Source organism: Maylandia zebra, linkage group LG1 (assembly GCF_041146795.1).
Source record: "Maylandia zebra isolate NMK-2024a linkage group LG1, Mzebra_GT3a, whole genome shotgun sequence".
NCBI lineage: Eukaryota > Metazoa > Chordata > Actinopteri > Cichliformes > Cichlidae > Maylandia > Maylandia zebra.
Window position 1 is genome coordinate 19016740 of NC_135167.1, and position 22236 is coordinate 19038975.

Here is a 22236-nt window from a genome sequence, read left to right on the forward strand (position 1 = left end):
CAGCACTTCTGGTTAACCGGGACACACACGAGGTTTGATGCCTCATGAAATAAAACAGAAAACAGAAGGCAAGCTGTTACTGTAAATCTCAAAGGTCTCGAAGGTATGCCACGAAAAAAAAGTTGAGGACTCAGCTTGTTCCACGGCAGCTGCGTCCCTGTCTGTGACTACGAGTGGGAATTTCACTTTAAATTTGATTACACTGTATGTTAAAGGGGGGGAGAGAAGCAGCCTTACAAATCTGCTGGAGTTGTTGTTCCTCAAAGTTTTGGCGTTGCCGAAGGCCTCTAGCAGCGGGTTGGACTGCAGGATGATGTCTTTGACGTGCTGCGAGGAGACAGATTCAGTGAGCTGATGCTACATCACAAACAGATGAGGCAGCAGGTAGAGAAACCACACACTTCACACCCCGACTCTCTGAAAGTTTCCACTAAGATAGCAGCATGGCGCACACATGCACATCTACAGACAGACACACAAAATCTGGAGGGCATTATCCTCGCTATGAGCCATGTGTGTGTCAGAAACACATGAGTTTTAAATCAGTACAGCAGACAGAGATATTCCCCACTTCCAGTATTGTTCACAGAGGCTGAGTGGTATTTCTTGGAAATTTTCTTTTATCAGTCCTGTACTAAAGAAAAACATCCTTCGCTGACACACATTCTTATATGAGTTTAGCCTTTTAACTACGCTGAAGTTCTTCTTGCACTGATGTTTTATTCCAGCATGATTCAGTTTATTTTGAAAAGTCTCAACAGGATCTTGAGCTTTATTGTGAAAGGTTTATGTGGAACATAAACAAGCGTTCACGCGATGGTGTTACCGTCGTTGTTGCTAACGACAACGCATAAAACGGGAGCTTGTCCGTCTGTAGTGTGGTTATATTAAATATAAGAGAAAGAGAGACCTTTAAGAAATTAATATAGCCACTACAGTGACCATCTAAACGATGAAAAAATATTGCTGTAAACAGTTTATTTTGCGACACCACGGAACAAACGATAGCTAAAATGAAACGATAGACGTTTTTATATCGTCATCCGATATATATCGTTATATCGAACAGCCCTAATTAGATATGTAGAAGCTTTGAGAAATGTATGTTGCTAAAACAGCTGAACTGACACAGTGATATTATCTTAAGGCATGAAGTACAGTTAACATTATCATAGTTATATAATAAAGCTGTCTTGGTTGATTTAGTGTAAGCAGTCTATCGTTGAATTTAAAGGTAGAAAAGCCAAATGGCTGCTCTCTGGGCCTAAGTGGTTAAGCCCGAAAATTATTTCTGATTGTTTTCTTGGTGGAAGCAGCTCTGAGTGGATTAATTATAAAACTCCCACTGCCATCACGGTGCAGGAATTTCCTCATCAAACTTCAGATCTTTATCGCGCTTAGAAACTGGACATCTGCTGTTTTTTTTGTTTTTCTTTTTTTATTTGAGGGGGGTTGGGGGGTGCCAGATGGCACGAGGGGGCTGGTGTATAAGAGTCTGCTGACGGGCTCACAATAGGACACAAAGGATGAGGATGACAAGACAAAGACTGGAGCAAAGCGTGAAAGACAATGCAGGAATGAGACAGCAACAGGTGGTTTGACTGCACACGTGTGCAGTTAGTATCACAAATCATTCTGGTTTAACTTAGTTATCGTTCACATGTGCACTTAAGCATTTCAAATATGCATTCCTCATTTACAAACTGCCGAGAAGGACAAAAGGCATCTCCTCTCACCTGCACTCTAGGTCCACCGCCTGACACTCTGGAGATGTAGCCCATGATATATTTGGCTGCCACAGTCTTCCCTGCTCCGCTTTCGCCGCTGAAAAGCAGATAAAGACTTCATCACATGCTTTCTCAAACACAAGCCAAATTCAGATACACCTGATAGCCTGCGGCACACGCTCACTGAGACATTGTTTTCTGTCTCACACAAGCACAGTTTTTATTCACTCAGTGACTAAAAAACACCCGCCCCAAAACTGTTTTTTGGTTTTGATTTTTGTTCACCTATTATGGGTTTTAAATGAATTTTCCTTCTTCCCGTTTGTTCTGGTGGCTTATCAGTCTAAAGCTTATGTCATACCCCACCTGCATGTGATCTGATATTTAACAATAAGCCTGCTTAGGAACAGCTCGGCCTGTGCATTAAATAGTTTCCTGCATACGTCCCAGTGCAGACTTTTGTCTCTTCTCTAAGAATAAACACATATTTTACATCCATATTTGAAAACAGAATCTGGTACATGGTTTGTTTACATGTGTTTGTTTTGGTTGGACACACTACAATAAACAGGATAATTTGGACTACTAAACATGGTAAACTTTGTCCAGACAGCCGGTATTTGGACAGTTACAACATTTTTATCCTTTAGAGTTTCTATTTTAGCGGCATCAACCTGGAATACAAGATTCCAGATTGCAAGTTCAGTCCTCAGCTTTCATTTGGAGTACATTTAAATCAATATAGAAAAAAAAAATCACTATGTAGCAAATGTACCCAGATTTAAACACATAGTACCCAAAGCTGAGGGGTAAAAAGCAATTGGACACAGTACTTTTGTCCCAAATGTAAACCTACTTAAATTAAAGAGACTTGCAACGTATCTTACTCTATGTTAAAGTGAATAAAGAGTCTGAAAAAAAAAAGTGTAACTGTTTAAACACGTGTCATTTGAATTGCACAAACTCTTCATTCAGACAAAAATCCAGATCAAAACTGGTTGAGAATATGTTTGTGTGTGTGTGAGACACGTTTCGTGCAAATTTCCACCTCAGAAAGTAAAACTGAATCTCTTAAATAAGCAGTCACAGCTAGACAGCTACATTTACCGCCTTGCACGTGCAGGCGGATGAACGCTGCAGTAATAACGACATTTATCCCGTTTTGTTTACATAGCTTTCCTTCGTATCTTTTCCCTCAGCCTACTCTTGTCTTTTTCCTCTCCTTGCCTTTCACTGTGCCGGGGTCATACTTATTTTGACCTATGTGGTTTGGCAGTGGATGATGGCTGGGTCTGTTTTTTCTTTCTGTGCCTTAAAGTAGAGTCAGGATGGTACAGCCGCTGTGAGAAACACAGCTGCAGACTGTTTGAGACTGCCAAAGGAAGTCATGGGAGCTGCTCTATTACACAGTCTCAGTATAGCTGCACACATCCTACTATATACACCTCCCAGCCTGTACCAGATGCTAAAGTTTTGCCTGGACTTCCTCGCTGTGCAGTTTGGAATCAAGTAGGAAACTGATCGTTTAGTTATATGCATCTGAGAGCATAGTTTCTCCTCCTGCAATCGACCCTCTAAAGAGGTATTTCCAGCACAAGCTGCAGTGAGACTTTGAGGCCCATTTAAACCCCCAAAGGGGCAGGTCTCATTGTTGTGGCGTTTGAATGCTGAAGACATTTCTGACTTCTGCAGCGATTTATTACCCAAACAAGGACATGAGTTACACAATGCAGTGCAGAGGGAGGGAGCGTTAAGCATTATCTTTCATAAATTATTACTGACTTGAGCTATGTGAAGGATGTTCAGTCAACAGTCTAGTTTTGGCAGTTTTGAATCCAACAAGGTGTTCGCTGCATTCCCACAGAACTCGCTGAGACACATGTACAGTCTGTTTGACAAGATTTTCCTGTGATAATGTCAGTGCATTGTTTTTTTGTATGTTTTTACATTGTTTGTATACATCACCTCCTATGACTTTTGCCTGCATACTAAACATCTGTTTTAGTTACTGATACTAAGGAGTAGGAGGGCAGAGGGACCGTTGCTACTTTAAGACCCACGTTCTCTTCAAGTCATAGCTCACAGGACCCCTGTTTCAGTCGCTGACCTCTACTTTAAGATATTTGGTGAAATTAAGCAAATTTTTACAATTTTACATTTTAATTAGCGTGTCTTTATCTTTGTTGTATAGGCTACCCTAAAGTTTTTCCTATGACACCATGTTCTTTGTAAGAAAGTGCAGGAAATATACCGCTAGAATTTGACTACCTGAGACTTTGAGCGATCACACGAGGACATTCATTTTCATGCGTCTCCACATACAGCTGCAGAAATATCTAAAAGCCTAACATAAATGCATTTTCACAGTGCAGGCCACACCCAATGACTACGTGCATATTTTAAGCATTAAAATGATCCCGACAATCTCTCACCACACATTGTCCTTCTCAAACTGATCTAATTATAACAGCAACCTGCTCTGTTGACACCGATGAAAAGACACAATCATGCGTGGAAAGGATCCCACGCACAATCATTAAAAAAAGAAAGAGCAGATTCCTGGTAAAAAGCCAGCCGAGCAATGAATACGCCTGCTTTCTCTCAGACTGGGTTTAAGAAGCTGTTGTTCACTCGTCATGTGACTGAAATTTAAGATGGCTTCAAAGAACAAAATCAAGCAAAACTGCCTAGAAATTGTGAAATCGTGTATTTCTGAAATATCTGTATATCTGTATTTAGAGCACATGTAAAGGAACTGGTCCTCGATAAAAAACAAAAAGTATCATAAAAGAGAAATAAACACTTTGTTAAATCCAAATCGTCACATATTCAAATGCTGTTACAATATCAGAGAAATAAAAGAAATGCTCAGCCGCTCTTTTTCTGCATTAACCTCATTTCTGATTCTTAATATAATATTTTTTTAAAAACTGCTAACACAGGTGGGTGCTGACCACGCTGCACGGTTAGCAGTTCACAGCAGCCTTTGTTTGCTGAGACCTGGTTCATCATAAAACCACTTCCATGCTTTTGTTTGCTGATTTAGTCAATCACAAAATCCACCTCGGTGCCTTTATGTGGAAAACTGAACGAGCAACTGCTGGCTGTCCAAACAACAGCCGAAAGTGCTGAAGCAGGGCTCATTCATCATGAGGTAAGCACTATAGCAACCACGCTGCTCAGATGAGTGGGCCATAGCATAAAAACCCCCTAATGACACCACATTTTTCTCAGCTTTGTAGGTCAGAAACATTCATCGGGAAACTCAAACAGGCTGCGAAAGCATCTAAAATCCTCTAAATCTAGGGACCGTGCAGGTGTCCTCTTTTCTTTTTTTAAAAACAGGAAGCTTTTCAAAAATAGCTGCTATAGCGGCTGCTTTGTTTCCATCTCACATCCTGAGGATTTAGCAGCCAGATCAAGCTGTAAAATCATTGTTTTCCTATTTGAGGACTGGCACATTTTATTATTTTCTCTTTAATTTGTAATTCACTGAAGCTGAAAACAGTATGATGGAAAAACACCACACAAACACTGACTCAGCTCTACTGAATGATGTGGTCAGACCTGTTAGGTCTGTCCTCTCGCCCGTCTATTATCATGACCTGCAGAGCAGTTCAGTGTTGTGATCTCACAGATCACATTGCACAGATTATCGTCTCCAGCTTTTGTCTCATTTTGTCACATCCTGGACATTTGACACGCTAATATAAAGTGCTGAAGGTTACAAAAATATCAGTTGAAACCAATAAACTGGGCAACTATAGTATCTTAATAAGATATGGATAAGGTCATATTTTGGTTGATTTATGATCTTTTTAATTATTTTAGATTAAAGCAAATCTACTGTTTTTTTTAAAAGCACCGAGATCAGTCCCCAATGTACACTACAGTTTATCAGGCTCTATTTTGAATGGATAATTTAAATAAAAATGCAGCTTTTCTGGTTCTGAAAATAATTTCCTTGTCACATGCCGTTAACTAGGCAGCACGGTGGCACGGTGGTTAGCACTGTTGCCGCACAGCAAGAAGGTCCTGAGTTCAATTCCAACATCAGGCCGGGGTCTTTCTGTGTGGAGTTTGCATGTTCTCCCCGTGTTTGCGTGGGTTCCCTCCGGGTACTCCGGCTTCCTCCCACCGTCCAAAGACATGCAGCTTGAGGGGATAGGTTAATTGATTAATCCAAATTGCCACTAGGTGTGAATGTGCGAATGAATGTGAGTGCGAATGGTTGTCTGTCCCTGTGTGTTGGCCCTGCGACGGACTGGCGACCTGTCCAGGGTGTACCCTGCCTCTCGCCCTATGACAGCTGGGATAGGCTCCAGCGCCCCCCGCGACCCTGAAAAGGATAAGCGGAAGCGAATGGATGGATGGATGGATGCCGTTAACTAATGATCACTATAGAAGGCAGAGAAAGAATGGCCGGAATTTCAAAGTCTTACCTAATGATGACACACTGGTTCTCACGGTCTATCATCATGTTTCTGTACATGTTATCTGCCAGAGCGTAGATGTGAGGAGGATTCTCATACTGAGCCTGAGAGAGGATAAAAGATTAAATTAGTGGTTAGACAAGTGAATATACATTTAAATACAACGAGGGTTTCTGTAGACAAAAACATGGATGCCATGGGCTCCCCAGTGTCACCCATTGTAGCCAACCTTTACATGGAGGAAGTGGAAAGTAAAGCTCTTGCCTCTTTCAAAGGGACAGCACCTAGCCACTGGTACAGATACGTAGATGACATCTGGTTCAAAATCAAAAGCTGAGAAGTAGAAGCTTTCACTGCTCACATCAACTCAGAGGACAGAAACATAAAGTTTACCAGGGAAGACCCAAAGGACAACAGTTTGCCATTTCGGACTGTGCTGTGCACATTGGGGAAAATGGAAAACTCAGCATTGAAGTTTACCAGAAGCCCCCACACACAGACCAGTACCTACTCCTTGACTCCCGCCACAAACGTGGAGTGATCAGGACCCTGCAACACCGGGCAGAAAACATTCCCTCTAAGTAATAAGGGAAAGAAAAGGAACACACACATGTAAAAAAAACAAAAAAAAACAAACTTTTAATACATGTGATTATCCCAGTTGGGCTTTCATCAAATCAGCACAGTAAAGAAGGTCAGACGCCAACTAGCGAGAAACAGACGGACAAACAGAACAACATCATCATCCCTTATGGATCAGGTTCATCAGAGAAACTCCCAGTTTCCATCCCAGTGCACTTCAGAGCCAGTCACACACTCAGACAAAAACACGGACACAACTCCCAAACGCAAACTAGACAATGTAGTGCATGCTGTGCTGTTCACCAAGGAGTGCTAAGACCTCCACGTTGGAAAAACCAAACAGTCACTTCAAAAACTGATGGCACCAACTGTCTGCCATCTTTAATCCAGTTTTGAGATCCCTTCCCAGGTGTCTTAACGCCCACTCACATCTTGCATCAATTGACCTCAATAAGTTTCAATAAGGTCACTCAAGCTCCTTAGATCACTTTATGAATCACTAAGTAACACTTTTAACATCCATAGACTGTATATAAAAGATGAATACAACCTCTGTGACATCACCTATTAGGAAAGCCAATTATGAAGCTGTTGCCATCTTGGTGCTTTGAAACTGGATGTGACAAACTTGACCCTGACAGAGGCAGTTATTTATGAAATAAACATTATGTTGGATTCAGTATTACTGGGTGATATATTCTTTCAATTTTAAAAATGGGAAGTGTAAATTCTGACAAAATGCACACAGTATCGTGTTGCTGTACATGTTCAGTAGATCAGTGGTTCTCCACCACAGCTACAAATACTCCAAATTAGCTCAACTATTCTAAAGAAACGTGCAGAAAATTTAAAGACAAATGATTTAAACAGACACATAAGCAATAAATAAATAAATAAAATATATAAAAAAAATATACAAATAAATAAAATATGGAGACAGCTGAAATAGCCTGTATAAAATTATGCAGTCATGACTTGTTTAAGTAAAATTTTAGCTCGCAGTCAAACAGTCAAAACTCTTCCAACTGTATGCTAAAGATATGAACAGTAAAGAAGAGCTGCTAGCTGAGAATAATAATAAATGATGAAATTTTTGGCAAAAATATCAGAAAAAAAAAAAAGATGCAAAATCTACCTGGAACGTTAATAATAAATTACACGAATAGTGTAGTTAGCAGTTAAAGTGGAAGTTACTAACATGGCTCCATAATTGTTTTTAGTGCAATAAACAGCTGAACCTGTTAGCAAAATAATCGGGTCAAAATATCATGAAATGAATGGATCTAATCAAAAAAAAAAAAAAAAAAAAAAAGAGTAGTAGCAAAAATTAGGACATAAATACTTTAATACTGAGCTGAAGGGATGTCAGATAAAAAAAGTTTGGACACCACTGCTCAGGGGTAGGCTTACTCATTTTATATTTTATTATTTTGTTATATTTCATATTCATTTTATTAATATAAAAAGTATTAAACAGTTAATTCACCATTAACTCGTAGTATAGTAACATCTGCTGAGAACTACAGTGCCCTGACGGTTAAGGAAACCTAGTGAAATTTTAAACGAACTTTTATGCATAATAAAGTTATTATGTAATCAGAGACAGGCTGACCTATAAAATCCACAAAAACCATAAAAAAAAAAATTACTATAATACAATTACACACTGCTGTCATTTTTGTCTGTGATGCTAGAACAAAATAGCGACCTTTTGCCAAGACAGTTGCACTTGGTCCCTTTTTGTGATTATTTCTTGTGAACAAATATGAACTTTTCCCCGATAATTTGAGCTGGCTAACCGTGCAAATATAAACCCCGTGCACTTGTGTGCAAATGTGATCTGAATTTGGCATGTGTGATGCTTTCACAGTCTGTTAGAATTTTTAAAGCTTTTCAGTGTGCTCCTGGCTTGAGAATTCGAGTTCGCTGTCAATGGGCTGGCCAAGAGAGAGGAGGCAGACTCGAACAGGATGTTCTGTGATGGTGCTGCCAAGCTGCTCCAGCGGTTGAGTCAAGTTTGTGACAGCAGCATCTGCTCGCTGGAAAGTTTTCACAGCATCTAACCCAGTACATTTAAAACCTTTGTCTTTCAGACCGTTACCAGCCTAAACCAGCCTGACACTTCAATAACATCAGAGACCCAGAAAAAAAGCTTATTTCCTTAAGATGATGCTGGATCTACTTACTGCGCCTTGATACATCTCAATTTCTTTATCCCCAAAATATGGCATCTGCTTGAAGGGGTTGACAGATATGAGCACGGGACCGATGTACGTCTGGTGAGATCGTGAGTTAAAGAGATTAAAGAGTGGGAGCAAAACAGTGGTACCAAATTACAATTACCTCTCACAAAGAGAAAACTGTGTCGAAAAGAAAGCACTTAATCTCCAATTGCCATGACGTCAACAGAGATGGCAACAGTGCAGCAGTGTGGCGTATTTGGCGATCAGGCCTGAGCCTAAATAAGTATGCAGTGCTTACAAATGACAGAGAATAGACCGACCATGTAACACTGTGAGGTTTTATGCCTTGAAGCCAAAATGCAGCTCAAGGCAAATAAAGCAGCTATTGTGGGTGGCCCATAGTGACCCACAGCCTTGGCAGGGAGACCTCACAGTTACAGATATTTACTGAGCAAAATCAAAGGAGAGACTCAGAGCTGTCGAACCTGAAACTGCCTGCATTTGGTAAACTTGGTAATGCCGAGCGCTGGCCGAGCGACAGTGAGGGTTTATGTTTATGTAATGAGCCATTAGGAGCGGCCTTTCAAGGCACTCATTCATTCATCTCGTTTCACGTCGTGAATACGCGCGCGTGTGTGTGGCCACAGCTGCACTTTAAACTTAAACCCAGCATTTGTGTGATGCAGTGTATGAAAATGATAGCTCTCAAGAAGATCATTTTAAATCCGTAACACAATCAAATTCAGCTGTTTAAAAGATAGCAGCTATGCTCTCACCACCACCACCCCCTCACAGTGAAAGGCCTGGTGAAAGAGCAGGAGTTAGAGATACAAAGACGCCCTTTCCTCCCCGCTCACCTTCCAACACTGACCTATTACTCATTGCTAATATGTCACAGCGAATGACCAGTCAGCTATTCTGGGTATAGCAGGAAAGAGAAGGGCTCCGCTATTCCTCACTGGGGTGTGAACTGTGAGCGTGAGCAAAGGATACAAAGATGTAGTCATCCATGTATCTCTTCTTGAGGTTGTCCACGATGGCGTCCTCATTGATCTTGCTGAGCAGCACCATGTCATCCACGCCGCTGTGTTTGACATTGTGGCTCTGCCAGTGGTACCGGTAGTGCCCCCGGCTCCCCTGAAACAAAACACACACAATGTCCAACTGTTAGGTCACTGAAAAAGACAGAATGAGATCATGCATAGAGTCTGACGTCACGGATGTGCAGACACACTGCTACTTTTCAACACACTCGTCATAACCACACCACTCAGGCAATCAAACGAAAGTGGAACACGGTCATTATCACTCAAATAAAAAACACAGAAAAATAAATATTACACACATTTCCTGACCTGAGAAACATGTTTACATGAAAACAGTGCGAGGTCAGATTCCCAAGAGCGCTTGTTGCCAAAGATGCTCTAAACATTTATCCAGCATCCTAAAACTCTGGCTTCTCTCTACATCCCTGTTTTTCTTTTTAGTCGAGTGAGTCTCCGGAGAACTGAGGTCATTCATCATGTGCTATGAGTCAGTATTGTCTGGCTACTGTGGACGAGGGTCACAATGTGCTGTGAGGGGTGAGTCTCTTTCTCCTGGATGGAGAACCACTCAAAGACACGGACAGCATCCAGAACATTAGTCAACACACAAGTTAACTCTTGACTTCCTCTCTCTTTAGGGAGGAAATGTGGGGAGAGGAAGCAGAAGAGCAAGGCTTCAAACAATACTGCCAAGAGAAAGAAATCATTAGGGGCTTTTGGACCACGGGAGCTTTTTTGGTAATTTTAGAATGTGGCGGCAGAACCACGCCGATCATCTTTTTTAGCTTGTAGAATAGAAACTTTCTCCTAGAGCTGTGTGTGGTGTGGTGTAGATGCATAGCATGACACACTGATTGGTCAAATGCAGCTTTGGTGCTCATCACTAAAATAAAAAGCAGCTGTGTGAACATCAGCTCTTAAAGTTAGTCTTAAAGAAAGGAAGCAGCAGTGAAGTCCAGGCTTTACTGAGTCTACATGCGATGGAAGAAATCGAACACAATTTCGACTCATTGGAGCGAGATATTATTTAGGCTACTTGTCGCCAGTCGATTTCATCTTCCTGTTAGACTACTAGCACACAAAAAGTCATGGAAAATAAAGATGCTGGAGATGAGAGAAGATTAGAAAGTAATCAACTACAAAACTGGTGGAGAATGGTGCAAACAAAACCAGACTGCATGACTTCGTTTTGTCTTTGTCCCCTCACTTCAGTTCTGGTGAGTCAAATTCAGCAGTTAGTCTTTTATCTTTGTACTATTTTGCAGATATTTGCACAGTCTAAGTAATCCTTATCACGTTTGTCGATAACGGTGAACTCCATTCTAGCCATTAGCAGCCAAAATGCTAACGCTTAGTCCTCAAAATACAGAATTCAAAACGAGTGGTTTCAGCCTGTGGTTTCAGAGTCTTCAGATAGTGCACGCTAACAGACACTTACTAAAGGACACACATATTAATCCCAGTTCTTTTATTCTTTCGGTGATGATACTTTCTGTGTCAGAAGTGTATGGTTGATTTGTTGTCTTGAGTACATAATATGCCTCTATATTTTCCGTGGATAAGTGAGGTTCGATTAAAGGCAGTCTTATTGTGGCATATTGTTAAAAATAAGTGAAGCAACAACAACAAAACTATGAATACAATAACTGTTGCTCAACTGTGGTTTCCAAGGACAAAGATGAAGTTTAGCAAGGCCGTCAATTATTTTCTCAACTCTGTACCAGCATCAGGGCTGAACTTTAAACCTCAACTTCATTCTGGTTTCTTGGGTTTAGAGGTCGCGGAGTCCTGCTTATTCCAGTGTTACACAACACGTTAAAACTGTAAGCCTGGATTTCCACCGAATGCTATAATCTTTCCTGCACATAGAGACTCTAGTACACGCTAGATGTGAATAAAAGTCAAGCACTAAAGTTGCTTTTACAGCAGGAAAAGGGAAAGAAACAAAAACAGCAAAGGGAAAAAGCCACAACGTAACACTACAGTACAAAATTAACCGTGGAAAGTCATTGTGCTTTCACTTATTAACTCTAAATTACCATGTCCAAGGAGGAGGAGAGCCAGAAGCATTTAATATCCTCCACAGTCTCTTTACAGCAGCGAGATTAAAACCACTTTACAGACTCAGTCATAGCATGGGAGATGGTGAGGAATGTTTACGGCTTTTCAGCTTAATTCAGCGGGTATTTTCCATTAGGTGGGAAGCAGCAAATTGCTGTTTGATTACTTCTCGACATCATACGGATTAACAGGCCTCACAACTTTTAGGTGTGGCTGAGAGAGATGCCGACTTCTTTCATTGTCAGCAGTGTCAGGATGATGCCACTCTCAGCGGCAAAAACACCTCTTTTGGTGAAGTGAATTTGCTTCTCTATCTGTAAATTACAAAACTGTACAAAAAGAAATATTTAAAATGTATATCTGGAAAAACCACCTAAAGGGAAAAATCTTCCATTTTCTGGATGAGCAGCCTTTTAAAAGGTGTTGTTTACACACACAAAAAATGTCAGAGGAAGGGTGTAGAATTGCAATATAAATAGGAGAACAGCAGTATTACTGTGTACAGTAAAATGACAGCATATAACAGTGAGGCTGATCCTTCTAAATGCATTGTGTTCATCTCGAGGTTCCTTTGTCCTTAATAGACCTCAGTAAAGACACAAAGTGTTATTTGTTATTGTTGATGGATGAACTCGGATGATCTTCTTATTTCAGGAAATTACCATCGCACACTCTGACATTCTTATTTAGGTTAGCACCTTTTGTCCATCAGGAATGCCAATGTTAAGAGACAGCGCTGGCTCAACTGCAAAGAGAAAATAAGTGAACATGATATCTTTTATTTCTCTCTGCTATGTGTGGAATGAAAGTCTACCGACTCAAGAAGGGAGAGGTAATAAGCTGGAAACGTAGGAGGCAAGAGTCACATATTCTTGGGTCTTGTCTAATGAGGGAAGCATACTAAGTAAATATTCATACTCGCAGCAGCGACTGAGGGAGTAGCTGCACACGTACAGACATCAGGGAGACGCCTGAAAGAATCACACTCTTCTGCTGCTGAGCAGCTCCGGAGCAGCTGACTGTTCCGACTGTAACAGCGATGATTGGCTGGAGCGTGACTTTGAACCAAAAACGCTTATTTTATACTTTTAATTAAAGACACTTTTCCACTAATTTAAATCCAGACACTTAAAAGTTATGAAGCAGATGTTTCTCTACAGTTAGTGTAGTGTTGCACGCAGCCGCTAGTTTTATTAAATTGAGTCCCTGCACATGAACCAGACTGTAAACAAACAAACAAAAACAAAAAAAACCTTTTGCAGGTTGCTAAGTGCAGCACCTTAAATGAGGAGGCTGTTTAGCATTTACTGTATTTCAGACTGGAGCTCCCAGAGAAAACCTGGGAGCTCTTGGAGAACATGCGAACTCCACACAGTTGACTGGGTTTGAATCCAGGACTGTCTTGCTAATAGGCAAAGGTGTTAACCACTGAGCCACTCTGCTGCCATCCTGTTAATAAGGTGAAGAGCACAATAAATAAGAGAACAGTGTAACAGTAAATAACTGTGACTCAGGACCTAATTACATGAATTGTGGATACATGACCTTTTATTTGTTCCACAACAAAGCTGTCCATCTCAAAGCACTAATTACTCAACTAATTTAATTTAATATGAGGCCACAGCACCATTAATGTCTAATCAATTACCTTTTATGGTAAATAATATTGAGCATACTTTCTCAGGTTTTACAGGTTTTATGGTATGAAATCGCTTTGGCTCAGTTTACAGGAAATCTTACTACTGTTACCGTAGTCTGTGGTGATGGAGTAAGACATACACACACACACACAGGGGACATCTGGCATAATGTGGAGTCTATAGTGGCCATAACGACATCATCACCATGCAACCGGAGACTTCCCTCTGAGCACAGCTATACACAGAAGGAGCTCACACATGGCAAGATCTATATAAATGCAAATATATATAATATATAATATTGTGACAACAACTTCCCCTAAAAAATATTAATGGGCAGAAAAGACAGTGGATTCCTTTTCTCTCGTCAAATCTGAAAACAGAACCAGACCTTTTCCCAGAAGTTACTACAAAGGAATTTCAACACCGCTCCTGATCCATAAGCCCAGGCTTTCCCTCCATGCAAATACCATCACCATATATGGAAAGTGTGTGAGCAGCTCTGACTCGGGATACAGGAAATGGCTGGGTTTGATTCACTATCATAAGCGGCACTTTCCCTCTTATTTCTCCCTTCTATGCCATTTTCCTCCTTCTTCCACATCAGAGTCTGAAACAGTGAGTCCACCGTGTGTTAGGGCTAGGTTTCTCCTCTGCCCTCTGAGACAGATCTGGATAAAAGCCATGAGAATGAATTCCTCGCTTCTAAAATAAGAAGCAGCTAAAGCCATTGAACACTGAGCAGCAAAAGTCTGGAGAAATCACACAACTTTCATAGAAGCACATGGCTGAGGAATCCTCTGTGAAGCTGATCGCTAGCAGTACGAGTACAGAGAAAAGGTCTCGATACAGGACAACATCCTGTTTCGCATCATGAAAAACTGAAGGATATTTTAGCTAAAGCTGCTGTAATTAAATTTATCCTAAGAACAGCAGTACAAGACAAGCTAATACTGGTCACGTACTAAAGGAGACTGCAAGAAAGCATTTCAGTTGATATGACTTAAGACTTTTGGCCTGGATCAGACCGTCTGAAGCGAGACCCTACATCTGATAAGCCCTCAGATATCAGATTAGTTGTGCTGCCATTCCAAGTCGGAGCTTTGTTTAAATATATTGTTCCTAGCGCTGATTTCATGAAGTCTATTTTAAGAAATTACACACACGCAGCAATTAACTTACAACATCACATATTTGGGTCGATGACATAAAAACTAAATGGAGCCTGTGAGTTAGATCAGCCGGGCAACTCGAGCCGCACTGCATCACACACACGTAACACGACCCACTCTCCTCACGTCGCACAGCAAACACAACCTCCTAATTTGTTTATTTTTCTATTTAAGCAGCAAAATTTCCCATCTTTCCCTCTGACGTGTCGATGATTCGCTACCTGCAGTTTCAGCCCCCTCCACAACCACAGCCTCCACCTGTTAGTGCCTGGGAGATGTTTAGTCATTACTCCCCAGTTTAGATTTGGGGGTGTGATAAGATAAACTCTATCTGATGGTTACTTCAGGACTATCAGGACTGGTCAGTTGTGTAAATCAGACAAATGACATAAAACCAAGAACAAAGACCTAAATAATTACACAACGTAAACACACAAATTGACAATAATGCTGGACAAATCCAAACAGATTTAAAAGGTTGGCCCCTGCCAGTACATGAGCTTTAACCTCCAGCCTTCAGCTTCCCTAAATAAGTTAGTTTTTTTTTTTTTTTCATTGCTTACTGAAATTACATAAAGTTACTAAAGCTGTCTGGAAAACAGGTCCTCGTTCTCATCTTTATCACCCTGGTTTCGCTCTTCCAAACAGAGCCATATGGTAGCCATTGCAGCAAAAGGCATGTCACTGTTTGCTGTTAACGATCTCAAGGAAGTCTGATCTCTCTGCAGGTGAGCTGTAAAGAATATTGCTTGCCCTGACCAAAAAGTAAACACAGGATATTTAGTCACTCTTTTCCTCTAGTACTACTTCAGCTAAGCTGCTACAATCACCGTCTCCTCAGTAACGCCAAAGCAAGTCAGGGAATCGCTCCAACACACATTTATGTTAGTGGGTTGATTTTGACCGATTTTCTTTTTTCCCCCTCTTGAACGCTTGTTGTGATCCAAAACATTTCAAACAGTGCTTAAGGGGTTACCACTCTCTAAGCTGAATTCCCACCTGGTCTCTGCTGCTTACGCTTGTACTTTGTGTGAGATTAGTCACTGCATGTAATTGGGCCAGATGCAGACGAAACCGCTGACTAAGATAGCTGGCCTTTCCATGGTGGAGGAAAAAGATAAACAATGATGAGAGATGGAGGAGGAGCTCAGCAGAAGAAGCAAAGAGAGTGGAGTCAGAGGAGCAGTGACCCAGTCTGAGCTTCTCAGCGAGGGGATGCTCATTCAGGTCTAAGTAAGCTCTGTACACACACATGCAAACACACAGAAGCAATGCTGAAAACTACAGTTAAAAGCTGGAGTCTGATTAAAGAGCTCATTCACAGTTTAACACACAGAGGAGGTCTTCCTCTAAACTAAAGCAGTTAAAGTTAAAACTGGTCTAAAAATTAGTTTTTTTGTTTGCACTGGGAAACACAGACAAGCCTTTTTTTAAACACAGTTTTCAGATAATAGATCAGATTTAAGTTGCACGTCAGGTTTTTGAGATGTTTTGATGTTTACACACTTTTAAAAAAAAAAAAAAAAAAAAGAAGCTTTTTCCCACCAAAATATTTTCATACATTTATTCTGAAAACTAACCAGAAGACAGTGGTCAAAAATGTTTGAGCTCTTGCTGGCTTGTACCGCACATCCGTGTCTCTTTGCTTGGACCAGCAGTAGTCGCCCATCATGTATGGAAATTTTCCCTGATAACAGTTTTCCATCACTTGTATATCTCGATGAAATCTTTCTCCATGATCATCGCAAACACCGCCCAGACAAGACGGGAATGTAAAAAATGCATCTTCAGTGACATTCTGGCACGCATTAGCTGATATGCTTTCAGCATGTTATCCACAAGCTCAGCAATATTCTTTGCTCCGTGACTGCCAAGGACAACCTGCACGAATGCTTCCCGTGCTGCTGATTCAGACAGGCTTCAGTTTACTTTCAAGCTCACTGTCGAGCATCAACAAAAACACCTTCCTTCACATTTTTCATGACCATTATTACTTAAAAACAACAAACAAACAAAAGGGGACGTGCTAGATCCCAGTAGCGAAATGCTTGCTGACCAGTTTAACCTCCTAAAAATATATTTTTATAACTATGAAGGTAAAATTCAATCTTGCATCACTGCAAAACCACATATTGTAGCACTGCAACAACATGCAGTCACATTTGGCTCGACACAAAAAAGGATGACGAAAGGAGGCAATCTGTCACAACACCTCCATACAGACCGAGAGGAAATATGACTTCTGATCATACTGAGAAATATATAGCCTCCAAACTCACATATTTAACACCAGCAGCAGACAGCGATCTTTAACTTTAACGTCTTTTTCCAGCCAGGTATTTCCAGTAAAATGTAAATCAGAAATGTACTAAAAATAGCACAACAAATACTAAATATAAATATTAGGATACTAAAAATAGAGTCGTGCAGAGTGTGTAGGAACAGCTTCTTGTGAATATAGGTGTATTGTACTGGGAATGACATGCTTTTCCATCTGACAGTCATGGATCACAGACTGGATTTGACTGTTCCTCACCTGGAAAGGAGGAAAGGAAAACACCAGTTTCCACTCTACACCTGCTGAAACCAGCTGCTCCACATATTAGCAGCTCCATATTTTTGTCTGTAGAAGATTGTTGAGCAGAGACTGTGGGTTCTCTTGACATCTTTCCACTTCACAACTTCAAGGATGACAGCGGTCACTTGGATGTAACTGGGACACCATCATAAATAATGCAAACAACAAGCCTGCCCGGAGTTTCCATGCTTAGACTTCTCACACTGTTGTTATGGATCTGAGCTTCTACAAAGGAATAATAAAAGGAATCTATTCTTCGGTGAGGATTTGGAAACATGAGCACCGACTGGCTGCGATGACGTTAATATGCTATGCCTGCAGGGCTGGGCTGAATGCTGCCCCTCCCATATAAAGACGGTATAATGATCATGAGTGAATGGATACTTTAAACATTAGTCTCCTAAACGGATGACAATAGCAATAAGGTTGCTAATAAAAACACAACATCAAAGACAATGTGGTTCAGGGTGGAAGTCTGCTGAAGAGGCATGTCACTAAGTGCTGCGTTTTCCTTTTTAAAGCAGTTTCAGTTAAACATAAACAAACTATCTGCAGTGGAAACCAATTCATAGCCATGCCAGTGCCACAATAGGGCCTCAAATCAGTGAAATCCAAACTACAGTCAAGCTAAACTGAGCACACAAAAATACATGTTAAAACCCATCCCAGCTTTCCGCGTTACCTTCTGCTCCAACTAATTATTCAAAGCTGTCTCCTCTTCTTAGAAGGTAAGAGTCAGTCTGGCATTGAGGGAAGAAACCTTAAAGTTGTTTGTTACGGTAATTTGCCAAAAATGGCTTTGTTTTTGATTACATAATAATAATAATAATAATAATAATAATAATAATAATAATAACAACGAATCCAGCGTTTCATAGTGCACTGTGAACAGAAAAATCCTTTAAGAAGCTACAGTTGCAACTGACATTATCAAACGACTGCCAGGAAAGAAGGAAATTAGTAAAGCCAAGGTCACTGAGATCAGTTCCAGATGAATCAGAGCAGTTGGACTTTAGAGGTACTGCTTCTGCTTTTTTGTGTCTATTAAAAATCTGAACTTGAAATAGACTTCAGCTGCTGGAAAACTTAAGTTGTAAAAAACAAACAAAAACAAACAAAAAAAAAAAAAAAAAAAAAAACTAAACCAAACACAGCATTACCTTAATTAATTTACTGCAGCCCAAAACTGTACTTGATACAGTGTTGCAATAAAATGAGTAGCTGGACTATTTGAAGCAACTCTGCATTAGGAAAGAATAAGATTTAAAATTAATTAATTAATCATCCCTGTGCTTTCATGCTGAAATAAACACGATTTGTCTCCTACAGTTTCGGAAGTGTCATGCATGTAAATTATGAATGTGATTTTAATGATGCTGACTCCATAAAAGTGAACTCATGGAGAAGACAACTAATGACTCGTAGGTTTAACTCAGGCTTGTTTAGTTCAGAAAGTTACTGCGCTGCTTCCCAGTTTATGATTAACAGAACGCTGGACTGCAGTGGTTCGTAATACCTGCTGCGTTTGACTAAATTTTGCTGCTGACTGAAACAAGGTATAAGGAAGTCTGGACCCTAGTAAATTGCCTTTTCAAAATAAAACACTAAAAACTGCCATGACTGGGTTGTGTTTGGGGGGTTAGATTGATGCACGACTCATGAGAAATGACAGCTGATTGGTTTATGGTACGACAACAGAAAAGGATGTGCAGCAGGGCCAGAGGGACCGAGTAAATAACTTTTCCTCTTGTGCCATTTCAATTTGAGGCAAAGCTTTGCAAGCTACTTTGCAGCCCACCTTCAATCCAGTCCCACCGTTTCCTGCTGTATCCAACTTCCATGCTTCTTTCGATTATAACAGCCCTGACTGAACTAGTGTTTATAAATGATCAGTCAGTGGGTGATTCCACAGTGACTCAGGCCTGCCACAGGATATGTGCCAGAAAAGACAGCTAATTCAAACCAGCTAATTCTGACTTTGTTTCCAGTCAGTTTGTTTATGTCTATTATAGAAAAGCTGACAAGCCTTGTATTAAAAGCTTGTACTAAGTTCTTGTTCCTCCTTGATCACTGTCTACAGCTGTGTGATTTTTTCCCATATATCTTAATCCACAAATAGAGAACCTGCTCCATCTTACCCAGTGCACTTTTCCTATCAGCTGTTCAAAGATGAATGAAAGATTATGACAGCGGACGAGAGGTGGGGTCGCCAGTCGATTGCAGGGCTAAGACATACCCACACCTACCGATCAAGCATTTCTTTGGACTGATAGGAAACCAAAGGAAGGTTACAAGGTCCCCTTTTAATTAACTGTGTGGGTTTCTTTAACTTTTTTTTTCAAATCAATCGATTAATAAATGCAGAAATTTCAGGTTGTGTCTGGTTTCGACTCACGTCCGTATTCCTTGTTGTTATTAGCTTAACTATTAGCCAGCAGCAACAAAAGCAAACTCACTAACAATAACTAATGTGTCAGAGGGAGTATCAAGCTTCTTGAAAAACACAAAAACACATACATTTTCATTTTCTGTGCCAGCACAGTTTCATTGTGAGCAAATCGGGCTAAACAGTAACTAACAAGCCAAATTTCCTACAGCAGCATCAAGACAAATGAAGGGTGGAGTTAAAGGCGATTTGGTGGCTGAGTGCTGGCTGGCATGGGATGATGGGAGGTTAAGAGCACTTGCATAAGTCTGACCTTGTTCCTGGTTTGCGATGAGGTAAGCCATACATGCAAATAGGCAGGTATAATAGGACACTGCTTCGTTCAGGGTAAAAGAACAAGGAGAATAAACAAACATCTAGCACGAAGCATGCCTACAGGATAATGCTGACACAGTAAGAGCATTTATAAGGAAGTTAATTTATCCTTTACTCTATGAACAGATTACCTGCAAAATGGAAGAGAGGCTGGTTGTGTTACTGAGCTGGAAAGAAGGATCTAAGCCAGATAAACTACAGCTTTTCCATTGGACACCAAAGACAACTGATACATGAGAAAGCCATTGCTTCCATTTGAAACTCAAACTGAAATAAACAGCTAAGCTTACAAGTACAAGTGAAGGGAACACAATAAATAAACACAGAGACAAAAAAAAAAAAAACACTGCTTAACTGTTCCCCACCTAACCACTTCCACTGAATCATGTTTCATAGTTACAAAAATACCCAATGTCCCATCACTATATCACTTACTATGAAGTCACGACTATTAAAATATGCTTCTTTTGTGACAGGTCACTCATCAAACCTTTTCTGTGGAAATAATTCTCAGCCTCCACTCGTGTTGTGTGGACGTCTGAAGTCCCTCCTTTTTTCCCCTAAATCAAAACCAAAAGTCTCATCCTGCCTTTGTTGTGTGTCCTAAACATTTTTTATAGCATCCATACTGCAATAAAGAAATAAAGATTATTATAACAGCCAAGGTCCCAGTGATCCAGCCACATTCTGTGCAGGAAGTCCAGCAATTTCATGTTTGGGAAATCATCTTCATTTGACTCCAACTTTAGCTTTAGTAAAGATATTTTGTCCAAATGAGAAGATGTAATAAAATATCATATCATCACAGAATGTGTTCACGACCAACAAATCCAAAGAAAGGGATAAAAAATAGTCCATCTGATTGCAATCATTTATAATAATAAACAGTAGCAGTAATGGAAATGCTTAATTTCTTATCAAAAAAAGAGACTCTGCAGTTGCAGAGTGAAGTAAAACCAGATTTGACACTTGGGCAAAATAGAAGAAAGCTCAAAAACTTTTTGGTAGTTGACAACTTGTGTTTACAATGTGTTTGACACATTTATAAGCGATTTATAAGCTTCTCGTGTCCTCACTGATTTACAGCAAGTGCAACAGTAGAATGAGTCAGCACTCATGGGGTCCATCAGGCCAAACAGCAAAGTGGGGAAAACTTGGCTCCGTAACAAAGACGTATGGAACCGATTGAGGAGTGTGTGTGCACACTGCACTGCAGCGACAAGACTAACGAGTTCCCCAGGTCCACAGAACGGGTGTTCATCCTGTTTTCAGGGACAGGGCTTGAATTCCAGAGCAAGTCTCTAAAGCAGTGATGGGTTTGAAAATGGAGCACCAGCTCTGAGATGAAGTATGCACCTCCCTGCTGGAGAGACTAATGCAAACCAGCTGCTCTCATGCCGACTTGCTATTCAGCATCTGGCAGAGAAGGAACCACTGAGCGATGCTGGTGTCTGCTATTCTAGACAGATACAGTGACAGACTATTTTCTCTGCACGAACTGATACTCTTCTTAACCTCTTGTAAAAAGCTTTAGCAAGAGTGTGTGAGTGTCAACAAGGTCTACAAAAGCTGAGTTAAATGCTGCAGGATTACATATGTTGTGCTGACTGGATATTATCTCAACCAAACCGACAGGTTTTAATGCATCACCTAGGAATCGAAGAATGCAAACAGCTTTCAGGTCTACCTGTTTTAAATGGACAAAGCATGTTTACAGTCTGAGGTACTGTACAGACACGTGGAAGAGGTTCCTAAGTTGAATGGTGGGTACGTTTTTCAGTTGCCTTTCAGGATATTTCTATATACAAGCCACAAAAAAAAATATTGCAACCCCCCTTCATATAAACATTATGTCTCCAACATCAATGATGCAGCCATATCATTAAGTGGAAATGTGCTAAAAGTCTGTATCAGCTGTTTTATTAAGAGGACAGGGTTGAGGAAATGTTTCCAATATGCAAAACATACAATATCTCCCATAACTTCTCTTTAGGTGTGTTTTCTGCCGACCTGGCATTTAGAAACCAGGAAAAACCTGCCTCTCTGTGATGCA

At 40.5% G+C, this 22236-nt stretch overlaps 1 protein-coding gene across 3 annotated transcripts in view; it reads right to left on the bottom strand.

Moving 5' to 3' along the window:
• Positions 1 to 22236, bottom strand: part of myo1ea (myosin IEa) — a 48682-nt gene that overhangs the window by 25608 nt on the left and 838 nt on the right. For 2 of the 3 annotated variants that reach the window (XM_012917028.4, XM_004543092.6), the window contains exons 2-6: positions 9919 to 10062; positions 8929 to 9018; positions 6170 to 6264; positions 1737 to 1824; positions 238 to 327 (exon numbers count right to left, since the gene is read on the bottom strand). In XM_012917028.4, coding sequence (XP_012772482.1) covers positions 238 to 327; positions 1737 to 1824; positions 6170 to 6264; positions 8929 to 9018; positions 9919 to 10062 — 507 coding nt within the window. Of the gene's footprint in view, positions 1 to 237; positions 328 to 1736; positions 1825 to 5702; positions 6046 to 6169; positions 6265 to 8928; positions 9019 to 9918; positions 10063 to 22236 lie in introns of those variants that run through there. The other variant, XM_076882786.1, reaches the window with a different exon arrangement.